Below are 19338 nucleotides of genomic sequence, written 5' to 3' on the forward strand. Positions count from 1 at the left end.
GACCACTCTCCTTACTCAGGGGAAGGGGCCAAATGTTCCCTTCCCCTGAGGAGGGGTAAGGAGCTGCCTGCAGCTGCCTGAGGTACATAGGATGCAGCTCAGGGTGTCCATAGGGCAGCTCAGGATTGGGCTGTTAAGTGCTTGTGGAGGCAGTGGGATTACAGCAATGCAAACCCAAACTGCTGCTGGGTAAAGAGGAGGAGTTTCTGGCTTACCTGAAGCCCGTGAAAGGGTCCAGAGGGTGCAGGGAGCTCAGTGGACACTCTGCAGGGCTCCCCCAAGCCTGGAAAAGAAAGAAAATAATAATCAGAAGTCACTTCTGGTTTCCAATCGTGAAACCGGAAATGACTTCCAATCACAATTTTCTTTATTTTTGAAGCTTGGGGAGCTCTGCTACGTTGTCCACAGGGTTCTCTGCATCCCTCCGGACTCCGTCGCTGGTTCCAGGTAAGCAGAAACCTTCCTCTTTACCCAGCAGCAGTGCGATCCTGGGTATCACATTGTTGCAATTGTAATCCCCCTGCCCCTTAAAGGGTCTAACCTAAGTGCTTCCCAGGCTGGTGGGTCTCAACCAGTTTGGGAACACTGATCTAGAGTCTTCCAAAAGTGAATTTTTAATGAGGGTACTCAAACACCTTTATTCTCTAGTTATTACTGCAATTATGTCAGAAAAGGGTGGAATTCTAAAACAGAGTGATGGTGAGAAGAGGCAGGAATTGTTCTAGTCTCAGTGGAATATGGCTGTAGCAGTAGAAGCAAATATTTCAGTTAGTACCATCCAGCATATACTGGGACTGGCATACACAGTACCAGCATTCACATCATGCAGAGACAAATCTTTGACTACATTGCTCACAGGTTATCATTCAAAATAAAAGTCATACTTAGAAGGTTCAAGGCTTTGCCCATTTTCACCCATAGTGAGATGTTTGATTAATATTTTAGAAGATCTAAGAGGGGTTGTTAGAGTTTGCAGTAATGACTAAAGTTGAAGACACAGAAAGCATTCCCATGCTTTGGGAAGGAAGACTGGAACTATAGTGGGAGTAAAGTGTTAAAGCCCCCTACCACAATAGTGGTGTCACTGTCACTCCATTTCAGGCACTACCCAGGGTTATCGTCCCCCAAAATGGAGCCCAGGCATATGTATCAAGCCTTAAGCAAATCAAGAGACATAGGGGCAGGGAGCCTGGAAGGAATACGATACCTGTTACTACAAATGATGTTTCATAAAATGTATATTAACATTACTGATGTAGGCCTTAGAATATATAGGCTGAAGTCCTAAGTGGCTTATGGATAACTATGCTCAGTTGAAAGCAATGCGACATAGCTCCAAGGACCTGTCCTTAGGAACAAGCATTAGATCCACTGAGCAGTAGTTATTCCAAACAATGTAAAAAAAAGTTATCACTACATAGTAGAAGAACCTTTCCAGACAACAAACAAATCCAGGTTTGTTCTCGTGTACAGTAACTGTACAATACCTTTGCACTTTTCCTTTGTTGGCCTTATAAGGTGTTTGTAGCATCATATTATGCTACATCTCTTATGAGAGATGGAACAGCCTTGCTGTTGTACTTGTGTTTGACACTGAAAAATCACAGAGGGAAAGTACACACCACTGTGCACGCCTTTCCCAGAAAAGGAAAGCTCACATGAGCAATCATCCTAATCCTAACAGTGGGGAATGCAGTGGAGGGCAGAGGTGAGCCTTGCTTATGTCTGAGACTTAAAAAAAATAATTAGAAAGGTCACCAAATATCATATATGATGCCACAATGGAAAAGACAACTGTGATGCTTCCTCAGTCACATTTCTCACAATGCTAACTATGGCCATTGACAGGTTAGCAGAGGACAAAATTGAATTTTCCCAGTGACAAAATATTCATTGCAATGCCAAGACAATGCCATCCCCTTGCAGTAGAACTGTTACCATGAGGAAAGTCACTGATATCCCCTCACAGCAAATAAGCACAATCTATATTTATGGCAAGCTGGAAGTATCAATGCCTGGAAAGACACGACAAATTCAAGGAATGATGAGTGTCTCATTGACGTACAGTTTCATGGCACAGATGAGACACTCCAGACTTACGAACTGCATTATAAATTTGCATAAAACTTCATTCAGATTTACTATAAGTTAGGCAGTGTCAGACATGTACTTAACATAAATTTGAAATGCTTTTATTTTGTAAGACGGATGCCGAACTTGTTGAAAGACACAAGGAAAAGAAGAGGAACCATAGCTCCTGTTTTAGTGAGTGCTGTTGCTACTCATAGAAGGTTTGCTGGAAGGATGCCTTTTCTTTTCCCCCCAGATACGGGGCACTTAGCAACTTGCAAACAAAAGACCACAGTTTCAGACACAGCACGTGCTCATCTGAAGGCACCCTTCATGAAATCTTTATGTCAGCTGTCTAGAACAGAAGTAAATAACCAGATCAATATACTCTTTACTCTTCTCAACGGCACAATGAATCAATAGCACTTGCAAACATTTATCTGACTTGTTAAAAGGCCATTACTTAAAAACAGCCCTCTTTGTTTTGCAATGACTGCCTGTCATGTCCCCAACTAGACTCAGTGGAAGCAGCATTAGTTCTCACACGTGAAATTAATTAAAAAAGAGGCCTACTTTCAACACTGCTTAGCTGTAACGGGAAGAGGACGAAAATGCAACAATTAACGTTCCTTTTACTAACAAAAAAATAATAGTAACAATGGGTGTATTGCTGTAAAATCTGGGTTGGGTTGCCAAATGCTGGGTACAAGATGCTCATATAAACAGTGCTTTTTTTGTAAAAAAAAATAGGTGCAGGAACTCACAACTTTTTATTTATTTATTTATTTATTTTTAAACCATTTTTTATACATGCGCGCGCGCACGCGCACACACGTCCATCCCGTGTGAGCTCCCTGGTAGCAAAAGCACTCCTGCCACAGCTGGAGTGAATCACCCCATTTTTTTTAGGTGGGGAGGTGCTCCATTGGGCTATAGGAAACTCTCTCCATTGGGCTATAGGAAAGCCTATACAGTAGTTAAAGTGTTCAGAACAAATATATAAGGTCTTCAGCCCAGCTGGTGGCCATCAGTGCCTCAAGTGTTGGTTCCAAACACTTTGAACCTAAGACCTCTGGTGGCTCAGTGGTTAAATTATAGATCTGTGGAGCCAGAGGCCTGGGGTTCAAATCCCACTGAGGAATATTTTTTTTTTTTAAGGTGGGAAGGGTGCTCCATGGCTGCAAAATATAAAGGTTGGTTGCTAGTTGCCAAAAGGGGGGCCAGTTGAGGCTGCAAAACTCCTCAAAGTTCAGTCCCAGGCAGGCTCTTTTTTTAACTTTTTTTTTTTTTAAGTCCCAGGTAGGACTTAACCCACAGCCTCCAGCAGGGGGCTCACTCCAGGAGCTTAACTGTGGGTTAAGTCCTAACTGGAACTTAAAAAAAAAAAAAAAGGTCAAAAAAGAGCCTGCCTGGGACTGAACTTTGAGGAGTTTTGCAGCCTCAACTGGCCCCCCTTTTGGCAGCTAGCAACCAACCTTTATATTTTGCAGCCATGGAGCACCTTCCCACCTTAAAAAAAAAAAAAATTATTCCTCAGTGGGATTTGAACCCCAGGCCTCTGGCTCCACAGACCTATAATTTAACCACTGAGCCACCAGAGGTCTTAGGCTCAAAGTGTTTGGAACTAATACTTGAGGCACTGATAGCCACCAGCTGGGCTGAAGACCTTATATATTAGTTCTGAACACTTTGACAACAGGCTTTCCTATAGCCTAATGGAGAGAGTGCTGGGCTGTGGAGCACAAGGTTGGAGGTTCAAATCCCTCCCTAGCCAGCAGTGCAGAGCGGGGTGGTGCAGGCAGGGGGAAAAAGGTGGGGGCAGAGAGGAGGGGGGAAAAAAGGTGCCGGAACGCCGTTCCGGTGCGTTCCATTACAAAAAAAGCCCTGCATATAAATCACAACTTTGGTTCACTTGAGTACTTCTTATTTTTACACAAATGACATCCTTTGCCAAGTGTTCCATTCTAGAGCAGACAACTGGAACACATTTGTGGCACCATGCTACAATCTGAATTGGAACAGTTCCCACACCAGATTGCTAGTGTCTGTTTTAACACTGCTCTAACTTACATTATAACTATACTGTACCAGCCAATCCATGAAGCAACCTGAGATGAGTGGCATAAGGGAGGAGCCGCCATGGATTTGGGGTGCCCTTCACCCCAAGCCTACTGCTGATGCCTCTTCAAATTGCATTGATCTGCTTCCCAACTCATTCACTGCATTCCTTCCCTCACGCAGTCTTTTTAACTTACAGGTGCTGTGCAAGGAAGGAACGAGGTACGTGGGAAGAGAAGCAGGCTGCCACTTCCCATGCTGAAAAAGCCACACAGGCAGCAATGAGTGGCTTCACTCACCTTGTTTGTTCTTGCTGGAAGGATGCCTTTTCTTCATCCCCAGATACGGGGCACTTAGCATCTTGCAAACAAAAGACCACAGCTTCAGACATAGCACGTGCTCATCTGAAGGCACCCTTCGTGAAATCTTTATGTCAACTGTCTAGAACAGAAGTAAAGGAACCATGCAAGGAACAAGTGGAGAAGCACAGAGGAGCAGAAGCAGGAGTGTGTGTGCACTCACGTGTGTGTTGCTTTCCGGAAAAATCTGTTTGCTTGCCTTCTCCACAAAGCAGGCTTTGCTTTGTTTTCCCTTTTCTCTCTCAAAAATCCTTGTCATTCTCTAATCCTACCTTTCGTCCGCTCCTGCCTTTTACTCTTTAAGATCATTCTAGAGCTATCACCCAGGTTTTCCACCCTTTCTCTCCATTCTCTCATCCTCAATCGCACCTTGCAATCCCCATCTAGGTCCCTAATCTCTCTCTCTCTCTCTCTCTCTCTCTCTCTCTCTCTCTCTCTCTCCACCCTCTTTCTCTTCTCTAGGTCTTACTTTTTCATGTAGCTTACCTCAATATCCAACCACACTCTTTCACCTGCCTTTGATTTTCCATTTTAGCCCCATATCTCCTATCTGTTAGGTTCACCTTAAATCTGTCTTCCATCTGTATTCTTCCCTCTTCCTATTACTTTATTTCCATCCTTATCTTTTCTTCTTATCATAATTAATCCTTTTTTAAAGACAGCATTTGCACCCAGTGCAATGTTTATATTCAGGCATTATAAACATTGCTTTACTAGATTACAGGTTCATTTAATCCAGCAGTTGGTATTCAGGGGTAACGCAGTTTCCATTTAGCTGTCATTTTTTATGGCTATTGATAGACCAGTTTTCCTCAATTAATGTGTTTAACCTTTCAAAAAACTATCTAAATGTGAACATCATCACATCTTGGGGCAGCTAATTCTTTACATTATGAACTAGGCTGAAATTTTAGGATTGAATTCCAAAAGCAGCTATGTGGTGTTACACATTGTTTATAACGTGTAAGAAGGCTGATGGTTGTTTGTTTTAAAAACACTTTAAAACACACATTTTGTTACCCAGAAATCATCTGAGAGCATTCATTGACTTTTAATAATTTGTATCCTCCAGAGTTCAAGAGGACTGAAGATTACTGCTATTGTCCTGGCACAGATTTGCATTTTATTAGGTCTATTTTGTGAGTTAGAGTAGACACACACTGTATAATACAGAACAACTATGATATATGCTTGAAGGGTGCGGTAGGAGAGAGAGACCCACAGCTGAGATCTCAGCCAGATCTTTGAAGTGAAGAAATGCAAGAGAAATAAAGCTGCAAAATTTGTATTTTTCTCCAGATATATGTGTCTGCAAAGGCCTTTTCTTTGAGTGACCCAGTTTAGTATATACAACCTTGCATTAGGGCAATGATTCCTTAGAGATGAGGACCAAAAAATATGGACTAGTAAATCACCATTCTTATTTTGTCCCTATTTTTGCCTTTTAAGAGACCCTGCAAAGGTTCAGAGTTTAGTTCCCTTTTCAGTTTCTAGCAACTCAGAGCCCAATCCGATGCCTATCAACTCAGAATTAAGTCCCATTATAGTCAATGGAGCTTACTCCCAGGAAAGTGTGGATAGGATTGCAGCCTCACAGCCCAATCCTGAGCTCCTGTGGCATGCAGCTTCAGTGGCACCAAAACGGCTGCCGCCAGATCCTGCGCGCCACGGGCTACTGCAGGTGGCACCTCGGGAGAAGGGGACAATTTTCCCCTTCTCTTGGGTAAAGGAAGTAGCCCTGCAATGGGACTACTTGATTCACCAATGACCAAAAGATCAGCAGTGAGGTAAAGACGTTCGTGTAGGGCACCAAGCCCCACACGAACGGACAGGATCCAGTGGAGCAGCGCTTCATTGAACTTGCCTCTCTTCCTCCCCCGGCATGCCTCCCGCCCACCCTCTCCCCACCTCCCTGTCACATCTCCTCCCCACCCTCTTTCCGCCCTCTGCCTGCCTCCCCCCTCTCCGGAACGCCTTCTCCCCACCCCCACTTATCGTGCTGCAGCTCGGCATTCTCTGTGACCACCGAGCGGCGGCGGACGGGTGCCCGCCCAGCACTAGCCCAGAGTTCACTAATGGCGCGTTTGCAGTAAGCCAGCATGCACTGTTCAGGACTGGGCTCTCAGTCTCTGTGTAAGAAATGAATTCATCCTGCATCTACTTCTTAAACACGTATAAGAACACCATGTCTGCTATCCTACGGCACTTGGGTGTAAACCCTATTGAACACAGGGCTCAATCCTATCACCTGCCAGTTCACAGCACCACTGACATAGCACACACTACATGCTGTCAGGGGGCAACAAGATGGCCCAGGAGAGTTCAGTAAAAATCTTTTACTTACCTCCCTGTAGATCACCTGGTCTCTAATGGGTCTCCTTGAACCTACACCATTTATTTAGCTGGTGCAGATCCAAAGGGACAGTTCAGGATGGCAGAAGGGGGATGGTGTGCACAGCTTCGACCAAACTCTTCCCCCTCCTGCCCACAGTGCACACCCTGCCCTGTTTGTTTCACATGTTGGTGGAGCTTATTTTGAGTTATTGATATGGTAGTCCAGAATAACGCAATAGTCATGCTGTTATCACTAATATGACTAGATGTGAATTTTGGATCTACAACTTTTGGCTTGGTGTAATTTGTTGTAATATTTTAAAACATTGCTAAAAACTGTGTTTTATCAACATGGGAGAGGAACAGTGCTATGGGATCCACTGCAGGGCCCCCACAGGTTGGGTGAGGATGCCATCTTGTCCCTCACCTCAGGCAGCAAAATATCTTTGGTTGGCCCTGTGATTATATGCTTTAAATTATTATTGCCCCCCTGTGCTTTCTTCCAAGTATAATCTGTGAATGCAACACATCTATACAAATCCACAGGATATTTCATTAAAGCATTCCAATTTGGTCACAGGCCAGTTTATATTGGTACTAGAATGGCATGAAGAACTGCACTATGAGTTCCTAATTCATCCACCATGAAAAACAAGTTGAGTCTGCATGATGGATAGTATGGAGAATGATTTGTCATGCTGCAACTTATTTTTTATTTTCCAAAGCTTTTAATGTGCATTTTCGGCATATATCACTTTTCGAATTGATAGCTTATGGTTCAACATATAATAAAATGTTGAAGAACATTCCTATAACTGCACAGAGATTGAGAAAAGAAGTCAGGAAGGAAGCATAATAAAGTGCATTCTATTGACACTGTGATCTATTAGTTTCCAAATGAACTGCTCTTTGAGTGTATGCTCACCACTTACTGCTGTCTTCTGTGCTCACAGCTGACTTTTATTCCAGCCAAAGCACAGCAAATAGCATTTCAATTAACATGAAACTCATAACTTCTCAACAAATCTATCATTTCTTGGCTCTGGGAACCACAATCACATCACTTTGTGAAGGAAAAAAAAACACGGAGTTATTTGCATTCCATCAGAGAATTGTCCAGCCTGATTTCCCCAGGGCAAGTCTCTCTGCTGCAGCTTTTCACAGGGAGAACTTACTACAGCCCATTTGCTATACTAGATTTGTGCCATTCCCAAGTCTATTGCACTGCTCTTTGAAGGATAAAATGGCCAGAAGGCCTGGCACAATCCCAGCTGCTTCTTCCTCCCTATTCAGCCCTCTGGTGCATGATGGATATTTACATTATGACAGAGGAGATTGTGAATATATACAAAGTTTTCAGGCAATGCTCCACCCAAGTACTTCAGAAGTTATTTTAGTATACAGGGATGGTGTGTATATATCACCCTTTTGAGTCAAATTAGCCTTTAATTCTCTGCTGCCCTCTTTGCTAGTCGTAACCTTTTCCAATTAAAAAAAAAATCCTCAAACTTCTTTCAACTGGTGGCTCCCTTGACCTACTGGACCATTGGTCACCATTTTAAAACCTGATACTTTGTATAGGGCAGTGGGCCTTTCATGAGGATTCCACAGCTCCCCTGACTAGTTTCTGTGACTTCCCAGGGAGCCACAGCTCACAGTTTGGGAACCACTAATGTAAAAGAGGTCTTGCAGGGCTTCTCCTTATCTAGAAATCACGTGGAGAGTGTCATTTCCTGCCCAGGGTCAGCAGGTTTGAGTCAATAATACTGGTCTAAATTCCAGTGCAGATGTAAGACTTACAGCCAAATTCCCCACCATCTTCTGCCATGCTGACGGAACATGTGCTGCATGCTGTGGTGGGAGGGATGATTATGTGCAGCAAAGATTGTGCAGCCTTTTTTATTTTACATAATTTTACAAATTATGTGCAGCCTTTGCCTTTGAAATCCTTCCCCTCCACTCTGCTCCCTGCTTTCTCCTCTCCCTGCCCAAACAGCCCTCAAACTAATCACAAAACATTCCCTCTAGCACCTTACCTGGGCCTGTGGAGCATCCAGTTGAATCCAGGTGTTTCCACCAGTAGCTGCATCACTTGCAACAGCAGCAAACATACTGTTGCAGGATCATCTACAACAGTGGACTGATAGATCCACGGTCATGAATGGCCCATAGCAGTGTTTCTCAAACTATGGGTCGAGACCCACTAGGTGGGTCACAAGCCAATTTCAGGTGGGTCCCCATTCATTTCAATATTTTATTTTTAATCTATTAGACTTGACGTTACCATGGTATGTTACTGCATTTGGGGAAATGTTACAGATCTGTACTTTTAACAAGCTACTACGTATATTCTTTTAACAATGTGCGTAAACAGGACTTACACCTGGGTAAGTGTGGGTAGGATTGCAGCCTAGGATTGTTAAAAACGTTCCTGCTTGATGATGTCACTTCCAGTCATAACATCACTTCCAGTAGGTTCTGACAGACTCTCATTCTAAAAAGTGGGTAATGGTACTAAATGTGTGAGAACTACTGGCCCATAGCATTAGGCTGCCATTAAGATAATTATGAGAAGTATTATGAACTCACTCAGACATTTGCTGTGTATTGTTATTACTAATCAGCATCCTTGTCTGTGAACATGGTTTCATTTAGGAATCTAAAGATGGATTCATTGACCTTTTTTTCCCCCACTACAAAAACAGACTACATTTTCAAAAAGTTTTCATACCCATTTACAGGATCCACAACAATTCCTCGAGGGTGAGACATGTCTCCTTCTAAAAGAGTTTTCCTACTCTGAGAAGCTTTCTCCAGTCGGGCGACATTAATTGTTTTCCTGTAGCCATCATTTGTCCAAAACAGATTATTTCCAATCCAGTCTACGGCTATGCCTTCCACATTATCGAGATCTGGTGAAACAAGCATATTGATATTGATATTGTGATCTATGTGTAAGCACCAGTATAGTATATTTCAACCTACCCTACCAAACATATTCACGTGATGCTAAAATTCTATTCTGAACTTCTTAAAAAAAGAGTGGGATAGGTATTTAATAACACAAATCAATGTGTGTTCATGCGTGAGTGTGTGTAAGGAAGAATAAAAATAAGCCCTGGATTTATGCTTGAAATCAGAATCAGTAATTTAATAGAATGTGTGTGCACACGTATGCCTTGTTATTACATACTGAATATTATTATTTGTTGTGTTAATAAAAACTCAAAATACAAAGCCAGAAGTATAACTATCACCATACAGATACCTTACATAGGTAACAATGCATGTCAGCAACCTAGACATATAAAGGAGAGGGAAAAAATGAGTATTTTTGCATATTTCTGGCAAATTAACAAAAGTTCGCCTTACGTCAAAGGAAAAGAAAAGGCCCACCTAAAACAACAAAGGAGTAGTAATTAGCTTGCATTAATAACTGTTGTCAAGGAAACAGGTGTGTTACTTTGTTAAGAACAATAAAATATTTTAATGATCCACTGTGTGTGTGTGTGTGTGTGTGAAAGCTGAAAGACAACCTTCTGAATTAAGAGAATCCTCTGGGTAACACGGTGGGAGCACAGAGGACTACAGTGAAGGCATCTGTTGAAAAGAAACACACAGTATCATCATAGCTAAAAATAACTATTCAGAGAATTAAAATACACACAGCTAGAAGCGGATTAGGCCTTTCAGATCATTAAAACAAAAGCTTTTTTAAACTTGTAACAACACATCAAACCTTTTCAATAGAAATACTTTGTTTATGCTTCCCATTTCCCCCTTCCAATATCTTTCTTGAGTGACACCAGATTTGACATTTTCAAAAGTAATTAAATCTATCAGGTACAGCAGTGAGGTTATTAGAAAACCAACGCAACCTCTGACATGGTGTATTAATTTGTTATATTGCATTATAGCACTTTTCAGCTTAGAAAAAAGTAACTAAGGGATGACGTAATCAACATGCAAAATCCTCAATGTTTTTCAAATACATATACAATTTTTTTTACTACATAACACAGTAATAAAACTGAAGGATACTCTATGCCAGTGGTTCTCAAACTTTTCGGAGTTTTACTCCCAAAGTAAGTTTCAGTGGGGGAGGGGGCAAAGTGGGTGCTTTTACTTTCTGTGTGTTAGGGCAAGCAGCAGGAGGTGCATGGCGCCCTACACAGGGCTTCCCAAGGCTTGGAATCCTCAGAAATCCTCACAAGCCACCTCCTGACTGCAGAAGTGGCTTGCACTTGCTATTTTTTAAGATTCCAACTCTTGGGGAGCCCTGCAGAGGACTACACAGGGCTCTCTGCACCTCCTGCTACTTGTCCTAACACACAGTAAGTAAAAGCCCCCCCTTAGTGACGTGATCCTGGGAATCGCATCGCTGCCTCTATTAGATTAAAAATAAAACATTGAAATGAATGGGGACCCACCTGAAATTGGCTCGTGACCCACCTAGTGGGTCCCGACCCACAGTTTGAGAAACACTGCCTTAAAGGGACAGGGGAAGCGTTACATGAACTGGTGGGTCGCAACTCACCAGTTTGAGAACCACTGCTCTATGCTATTGCAAAATATATATATTTTCTTCACATGGATGTGTGTGTTTGCTGGCACAGGTCTGAAGTGAGTAAGGGAGAAGGAACATTTGTCCCCTTGCTCCATGGTAAATTGTAGCAGCTGCTCTGGGACAACTCAGTGCCATGCCAGCTCAATTGCTGGCACAAATCCATGTTGCCCCATGAAGGCGAATCAGGCCCAGGAAAAGAGTCAGGATTTTGCATGAGCTGCTGCTAATTTCACTCCCCTCCTAGGCCAGATTCACCCTCCTCCCCACCCCCTTCACCGCCTCCATTCCACCACTCCCCACCATGTTCAACACTCTACACCAGCTCACCTCCTCTGGCTGGCATCCAATGTCCATTGTGAACGGAGCTGGCTGTTCATCACTTGTGGAGGTGGCTGGCCCATACACACTGACCTAGTTACATCTGTGGCAGCCATAAAGGAGGTTATGCCGGTGGAACGTGTGTTCTGCCAATGTAATTCTCCAATAGACCATAAGTTCCACTGATTTCAATGAGAGTACTAAATTTTTTCACTGAGACTTGAAATTGTGTAAGTTTTACTAGACTGACCCCACTGCTAGCATCAATCTCTGTCATTGCCTACATCCTCAACAAGGCAAAACAACATAGAAGCACCATAATTAGGGCTGAGCCAACAATTTTATGGAAGGTTACCCCAACACACCTTTTATGCCACCACCATCTTGTCTTCCTTGTCATACAGGCAGCTATAATCACATTCTCTCCCCCCCCCCCAGCTGACTGTAGAGTGAAGGCAGGCATTGTCTTTACTCAGATTGGCTTCAAGATACTACACACACTTTGGGTCTGCTATATAATAAAATATTGATGTTTTTAGTTATTGTTCCTATTTCTACACTGAGCCCAGGTGGGGGTAATTTGGCCTTAAGGAAGTATAGTAAATGTTTTGTTATTCAGCATTTACTGGGGGTGGCCAGTTAACCAGATATGCTTATTAATAAAACCTTCACAAGATTTATAGTGCCCCTCCCCCAGGCTCCATCTGCTCTTTCATTTCACAGGGCTTTCTCTGAGGCACCACTCCACCCTCCTCCATAATTTACACAGGCCCTCTAGGAATGAAGACATTCCACATCCCTCCTCCTAAGGGCCGTGTGAGGAAGGAAGTGGAGCCTCTCCATTCCTTCAGGGCCCTTGTGAGGAAGGAAGCAGGAGCAGCAGAACAGATGGAATCCTGTCAGATAAGACAGGGAGGGTGTTGCCAGCAGGCTTCGAGGCTTGCTAAATCAATGCTTTGTTAAGCAGCACATATACCACCTCCTGCCTGAGGCAGTGGACAAGATTCCAGTTAACTGAGGTTGTTGCTTAACCAAATGCCAGATAATATGTTTTACAGTTATTATAAAGTTCATTCCGTTGACACTGTGATCTATTAGTTTCCAAATGAACTGCTCTATGAGTACACGTTAACCATGGACTACTGTCTCCTGTGCTCACAGTTGATATTTATTCCAGCCAAAGCAGAGCAAATATTTCAATCAACACAAAACTCATAGCTCCCAACAAATCTATCATTTCTTGGCTCTGAAAACCACAATTACGCTACTTTGCAAACACACACACACACACACACACACACACACACACACACACAGAGCACCCCCCAACAGGATTCAGTGGAAGACCTGGGGTGGGGGCAGGAGGGGCAAAAGCCCCAGGTGCCATGTCCTCTTCTCCACACTTCCTCATTTCCTCTGCTCTTTTATTCTCTTTTATTTCAGAGAGCTCAAGGATGAGGAGGAATAGGGGAGCTGGGCAGGGTGCTGGTCAGAGAAACTACTCCTCATATCTGACAAGGTTTCATCTCACGATCTATACATATTACTACTGTTCAATCAACAGTTGCTGGCCAGAGAAATTTATCCTTTCCTGCTAGCCATAATCAGAGGCTGAATGTACAGCATTAAGTTACGGTGAAAGCACAAAAGCAAGAAGGGCAGTAGTGTGGTTCTTCCTAGCCTTCTGCCCTCACAAAGTCCCTGAACTTATCTTATTTCAATTTGAGCAGGAAATTATTGTTTCCTTCTGTGTAATATGTAGAATGGCATTTAGTGTCTTCTCTCCACTCACTAAGGGTCCAATCCTATATCCAGTCAGCACACAGTGCCACAGATGGAGCGGGTGACCCCATGTCTCAGGAGAGATAAGTAAAGATAATTGTTACTTACGTCCCTATAGGCTGTCTCGCCTCCAATGGGTCTCCTGGGACCTACACCAGACAGTTAGGTGGCATTAGTCTGATAAGACTCAGGTGGCAAGTCTGGGTGGGGACCAAGGGATAGGACCTCAGCATGTGATGCTGCCACTGAGATCCTCTCCCTCCTGCCCCAGCCAGGGCTGCTTCCCCCCGTATTCTGTTACCGATCCTTCCCTGAGCAGTCCTTGCCACCAACCTACCTATTCCAGGTAGGAACATGGGGGGTTCTGCAAGCTGGTGGCACCTGAGCATCGCCTCTGGACATTTGTGCTGGCATCCCTGGCCTACAGAACAACTGAGCGAATTTTGCACAAGATCTGCCTCAGTAAGTTCTGGACAGTATTGAGCTATTAGATTCATTTAAAAGGAGAACAGATCAATCTAAAAGCTCAATACTGTGCAGGACTTACTGATGCAGATCTTGCGCAGCCTTGGGATCCAGGTCTTGTATTCCCTTGTTACTAAACTGTCTTTTTGCTCATGCCAAGACAGCCATACCTTCTCACTTCTACCACGTGGCTTACCAGCAATGTCCAAGTACGCACAGCTTTCTTTGTACACTGCCTTTCTTCCATAATGGAACTTAAAATAGCATGACCAGACCCATTCCTGCTTAGCTTAAGGAAGCTTACTGGTTCACACATATTGAGACCATGCCCTGGGGGGCATATATAGAACAAAACCCATAAAGGCGTGTGTGACATGGACTTCAGCCACTTGCACACCCCTGCTTTATGAAATTCAGGCCTTTTGAACCCTAACTAAATGAAGAAGATTTAGCAGCAAGGAAATGAAAGGGTAAGCTAATATATAGGAATTCTATTTTTAAGACTCAAAGATAATTATCTGCTCTCTGATTTGCAGTTGGACAGAGAGGTAGAAAGATGAAAACACATAAATGCCAGAAATATATATTTAGGGCAATGAAAAACAATACTTTAAAAAGGCAGGCAGATCCAGCAGTCAGCTATATCATGAGTTGTTTTTTTTTTTTTTTTAAACAGGAAGCAGTCACAACATCAAGATTATACCAGATTATTAAATAAATTAGAAAATTATTCCATAGTAGATGAGCAAAAACTCATTTTATGAGAAACACAATGAAATATCTGTGAGACCAAACCAACAACACACAAAAGTTCTTTAGTGTTGTAGGTCTGGTCAGCTCAGTGAGAGACATGAAAAACAGCAAATGAAATTAGCAAGGAAGGAACTAATTCTGATTTGGTTTGAGTGGTAGAGCTGTTCTTTGAAATGTCTAGATATAATCTGCCAATGAGTGAAGGTGCTGCTTAGATGATTCACTATAAAATGTCTTTGTTATGTACAATTTGGACTAGAGTGATCTTGAAAATAGGCTCCCTTGTGAGTCTGGTACTACTTGCTACCTTTGATTTGTGGAAAAAAGCCTCTTTCAGGATATTTCAGCACATAGGATATGTTAAAATGAAACAATCCAAATAAAGAGAAATCATACTAATGACAAAAGGCACATTACAACAATGTTTCTAAAGCTCAAATGGGCTTGCTGTAGAAAAACATTACTGCTGAAGCTAAAAAATAAACAAGACTAGCAAAATGTTGAACTATACAGGATTAAAATAAGGGGTGCAAAGTGATTTAAAGTACAAATGTACAGATCTACATGGCTGTCATGTTTTTTGCAAATGGTTGAGTGAAACTCCACCTACCATCTTTCAAGATTGTCTCGCGCTCTGAGCCATCAATTTTCTGACGTCCAATCAGAAAGCTAGTAGTGTCAGCAAAGTATATGTAATTGGACTCTGCATGAAAATCCAAAGCTCGAGGGTTGACCAAATTTTCTATGGGGATCATGTATTCATCAGCTACTTTGGTATTCAGGTCCATTCCACGTATGATTCCCGGGCGTCCCTTCCCATAAAACAGGAACAACTCATTCTTCGGCCCTGCATAAGAAAGATTACAAACATAAACCACCAATGCTGGCTAATTTCTTTACACTGAGTACTGTCACCATTTAATTAACTGATGCAATTAGTGTGGGCTTTTTTATTCAATACCTAAAATGAAACGCTCAAACATTCTGAATGTATCTAAACTCAAGATGACTGGCTAATTGCATTACCCTAATTAAAACACAAATTACTTCTGTGACTGAGTCATACTGAATTAATCACTGTCTCTTCTGTAACAGTACATGTTTCAGAAATCCTATAGATCATAGGATAACGTTTTAGCCAGTGTAAAATGGGCATTTATAATCTTGCAGGCATTTTACAATTCACTAGGATCTACTAGCTACTGGACGTAGTATGCAGTGTCTATTACCTCTAACAATATTATAAATGTCAGCAAATTGATTACAATGTGCCTGATCTTTCTTATAAAGACAGTATCTGCAATGGCTAGCCCAATCCTAACTACATTCCCTGGTTCTGATGCAGCAGTACCAGCGTCCTACAAGGGGAATTTTGGCTCCTGGAAGTCTCCTCAGGGTAAGGGGATATTTGTCTCCTTGCCCTGGTGTAAACCCCAGCAGCCACAATGGGGCAACTTAGACTTGAGCCAGTGATATTGCTGGTACAAGTCTGAGTTGATCTGTGTTGGCAGATCAGGCCCAGGAAGGGGGATGGGGTATGGCATTCGTCGGCACCACTGAAACCTGTTCTCCTCCCAGGCCCAATAAGCCCACCCTGCCCCCATCACTGTCCTGCCTTGTCCCTGCACTGGTTGTACTTGCTCCAGTGGGTGTCCTCCATACCAGCATGCGTGGGAAGGCTCTGGCCTTCCCGCCAGCATGCACAACATTCACACTGTCACAAAGTGATTTACTGTGTTTTGTGACAGTGTGAAAGTCTGGCATGCCAGCAGAATGCACATTCTGCTGGCGCACCTCTTACTTAGTTAGGGGTCAAAGTAGGGGAGCCCTGCGCAGCCCTCTAAGCTGTGGGAGGGTGGTTTACACTTACTTTTTTTTGAACATTCTAAACCTTGGGGAGCCCTGTGGAGGGCTGTGTGGGACTCCCCGCAGCTCCTGCTGCTAGCCCAAGCCCTCTGTAAGTACAAGCACCCCCCTCTGCCCCCCTTAGTGACGTGATCCTGAGAATCGGATTGCTGCCCTCCCCCCTCCTCCACAAAGACTTACCTCAAGAGTAAATCTCCCGAGGAGTTTGAGAACCACTGAACTATTTGAATCCGTATAAATGATGTTATACTACCATGCAAAAATACATTATATATATATATGTCAGTTACATTTGGGTCATGGTGTTTGTTTAACGCTTGCCGACTGTGTAATTTATGGCCCAATCCTATGGACGCAGGAGTTCTGCTGGCATAGTGTGCTTTGAGGCTGTCACAAACTTGAGACACCACCAGAGTGTGCGGCCTGACTGCCACCGCAAGTGTTGGCGGCACTGCATCGCGGCCTAGGGAGTTACAGTGAATTGGGCTGCCCAGGTCTCTAAAACAGCATGGAGTGCTCCCTTTTATACATATTTTCCACTTTGATTTTAAGACTTTCTACTAAACCTGTGAATATATTTAGTTAAATCTAGTGTTCACCAGTAGATAAGATCAGACCATGGGATCTATGTACAGATCTCTGCTGACCTATCATCTCATTTGCCTTATGCAAGTCATCTTCCCTCAAATGTCAAGTCCACTTTACAAAGCTATTCACTTTACATATTTCACTCTTGCATATTCACACCTCTGCTTTAAAAGCTGTCACTACTGAGCAGTGATAGACAGCAGTGTTGCTGGGAGCCCTAGAGCAAAGCTCTGCACTGTAATCTCTGAGTACATCCCTCATACCTTCAGTGGTGCCTTGAACTCAGTCAACTATGCTGAGGATTCAAGGATCGGCCTGGATCGGCCCTTGGCTACTTCGTCATCTCTGATATCACTCCAGATTGAGAGGACCCAAAGTGGTCACTGGGAGATGGAGCTAGACAGTGCCCGAGAACCCTGTGGGCCAGGATTCAATATTACAGGCTTGATGCCCCTGAACAGGATTCCTCCTCATTTTCTTGTACATGGTTATTCAATCATTTCTTTATATGACTTATGGAGCAGAACAGTGCAGTAGCCTTTACGAATCTGTGATACGTAGTTTACAGCTTTCCTTCACTGTAACTTTCCATATTAACTACAGCCAGGATACAACTGCACTGTATTTAGTAGGAAGCATAATGATGCTACTGGCCACAGGACAGAATCAAAGTGTTCAGCAAAGGAAACTATTTTTACACACTTACTGAATGTTTTCATTTAGCAAAATGTTAGGAACGTAAAATCACTGTTGTGGCTGCTGTTTCTGAATCACAGTAAAAGAAATTCAGAAATAAATGAAGTTGAAAAGCTTCCTACAATTTTCAGGGGTCAAACCTAGTGTAATTTGCAAAGGCAACAGACAAAAGCATTACCAGGAGTAAATCAACACATATTGGGACATTTTAAGGTTATAAATGAAAACTGAAAGTCCTTAAGGCAGCTTGGGAAAGATTCAGAGGATTCGGACCAAGAGCATCACAATAGCTGCACATTGCATGAGACAGGATAAAGGAATACAGTAGAAGATTTTAAGTGTTTTTGCTAGTGTTGTTTACAACGTTTCTGCCACGAGTCTAATTTACTCACCTGTACTGCTGCAGGGCCAAATTGCAGCCAAACAGATTACAAAAGGAAATACAAGCAGTGTGCCAGCAAAATGGCAGGAGCATACTGCCAAGCACATTGCACTGACTAACAGTTGAGGTTAGTGCTGCTGCTGTGGATGATGATGTTAATTAACACTCAGAATTCCACTCTGGAATATGAGCTGCTGGCAAAGTGTTTGATTTTAAACAACATACTTTTGCATGACCTGCCATCGCTTCCCAAGACGAAGCCCGTCCTGCAGCGACAAGTCCTGGCTTTGTAGCTGCTGCTGAGCAAACAGATGTGCGAGCATCCCCCTGGCATTCCATATGGGTCTAGTTCACATGCATGGCTCCTGACTGCAACAAATGAAAAACAGCAGGTTGGAAATCCTTTAGAAGCAAGGCTGTCATACACATCCCTATGGAGAGGGAGCCAAACCCGAACACTGTCATATCTTTCCCACACTCCCAGAAGCAAGGAGCTTTAGAGTGGTGCTTATAAAAGCCAAACAGTATGCTATCCACAAACAGCACATCACACATATTCAGATAGGTCACAGATAGAACCTTTATTGTTAAAACATTCTTGAAAAAAACACACGAGGGGGGAGAGAGACACTGCAGTGGAAGCTGACAGTTTTGAAATGGCATGTACCGCTTGCTCACAGTTCTCTTGTTAATTATGCTTCAACCATCCATGACTACTTCAGTGTTGCTGGTTGAGGGTGCAATCCAAACCGGCTGTTTGGCCGGTGCAAGTCCCTTGCAACGGCCCAGGAATGTCACAAAAGTGCCATAAGGCGCTTTCATGCCACTCTGGAGGCAGTTAGGACAGCACAAGGGACTTGCACTGGCCTCCCCATGCTGTTACGGGCCCCCAGGAAGGTGAGTTTGCGTCGGCTGAAGGTGAGTTTCCGGGCAGCCTGGGCCAGCTCCAGGCTGCTTGGATTTGTGCCACCAATTTTCGTGGCGCAGATCTAAGTAGCCCCATTGGGGCTGCAGGGGCCCACCCTGGGGTAAGGGGAAGCGATTCCTCTTGCCCCAGGTTGAGCCACTTAGCGCCTGAAACCTGACTGCATATAGTGCAG

The 19338-nt window shown here is 43.3% G+C and overlaps 1 protein-coding gene across 1 annotated transcript in view; it reads right to left on the reverse strand.

The window, feature by feature from the left end:
- The window catches only part of LRP1B (LDL receptor related protein 1B), a 796682-nt gene that overhangs the window by 330433 nt on the left and 446911 nt on the right, over nt 1-19338 (reverse strand). The window contains exons 10-12 of the mRNA XM_066621533.1: nt 18464-18607; nt 15317-15553; nt 9553-9733 (exon numbers count right to left, since the gene is read on the reverse strand). Of these exons, the coding sequence (XP_066477630.1) occupies nt 9553-9733; nt 15317-15553; nt 18464-18607 (562 nt within the window). The remainder of the gene's footprint in view (nt 1-9552; nt 9734-15316; nt 15554-18463; nt 18608-19338) is intronic.

Source organism: Tiliqua scincoides, chromosome 1 (genome assembly GCF_035046505.1).
Source record: "Tiliqua scincoides isolate rTilSci1 chromosome 1, rTilSci1.hap2, whole genome shotgun sequence".
Taxonomy (NCBI): Eukaryota; Metazoa; Chordata; class Lepidosauria; order Squamata; family Scincidae; genus Tiliqua; species Tiliqua scincoides.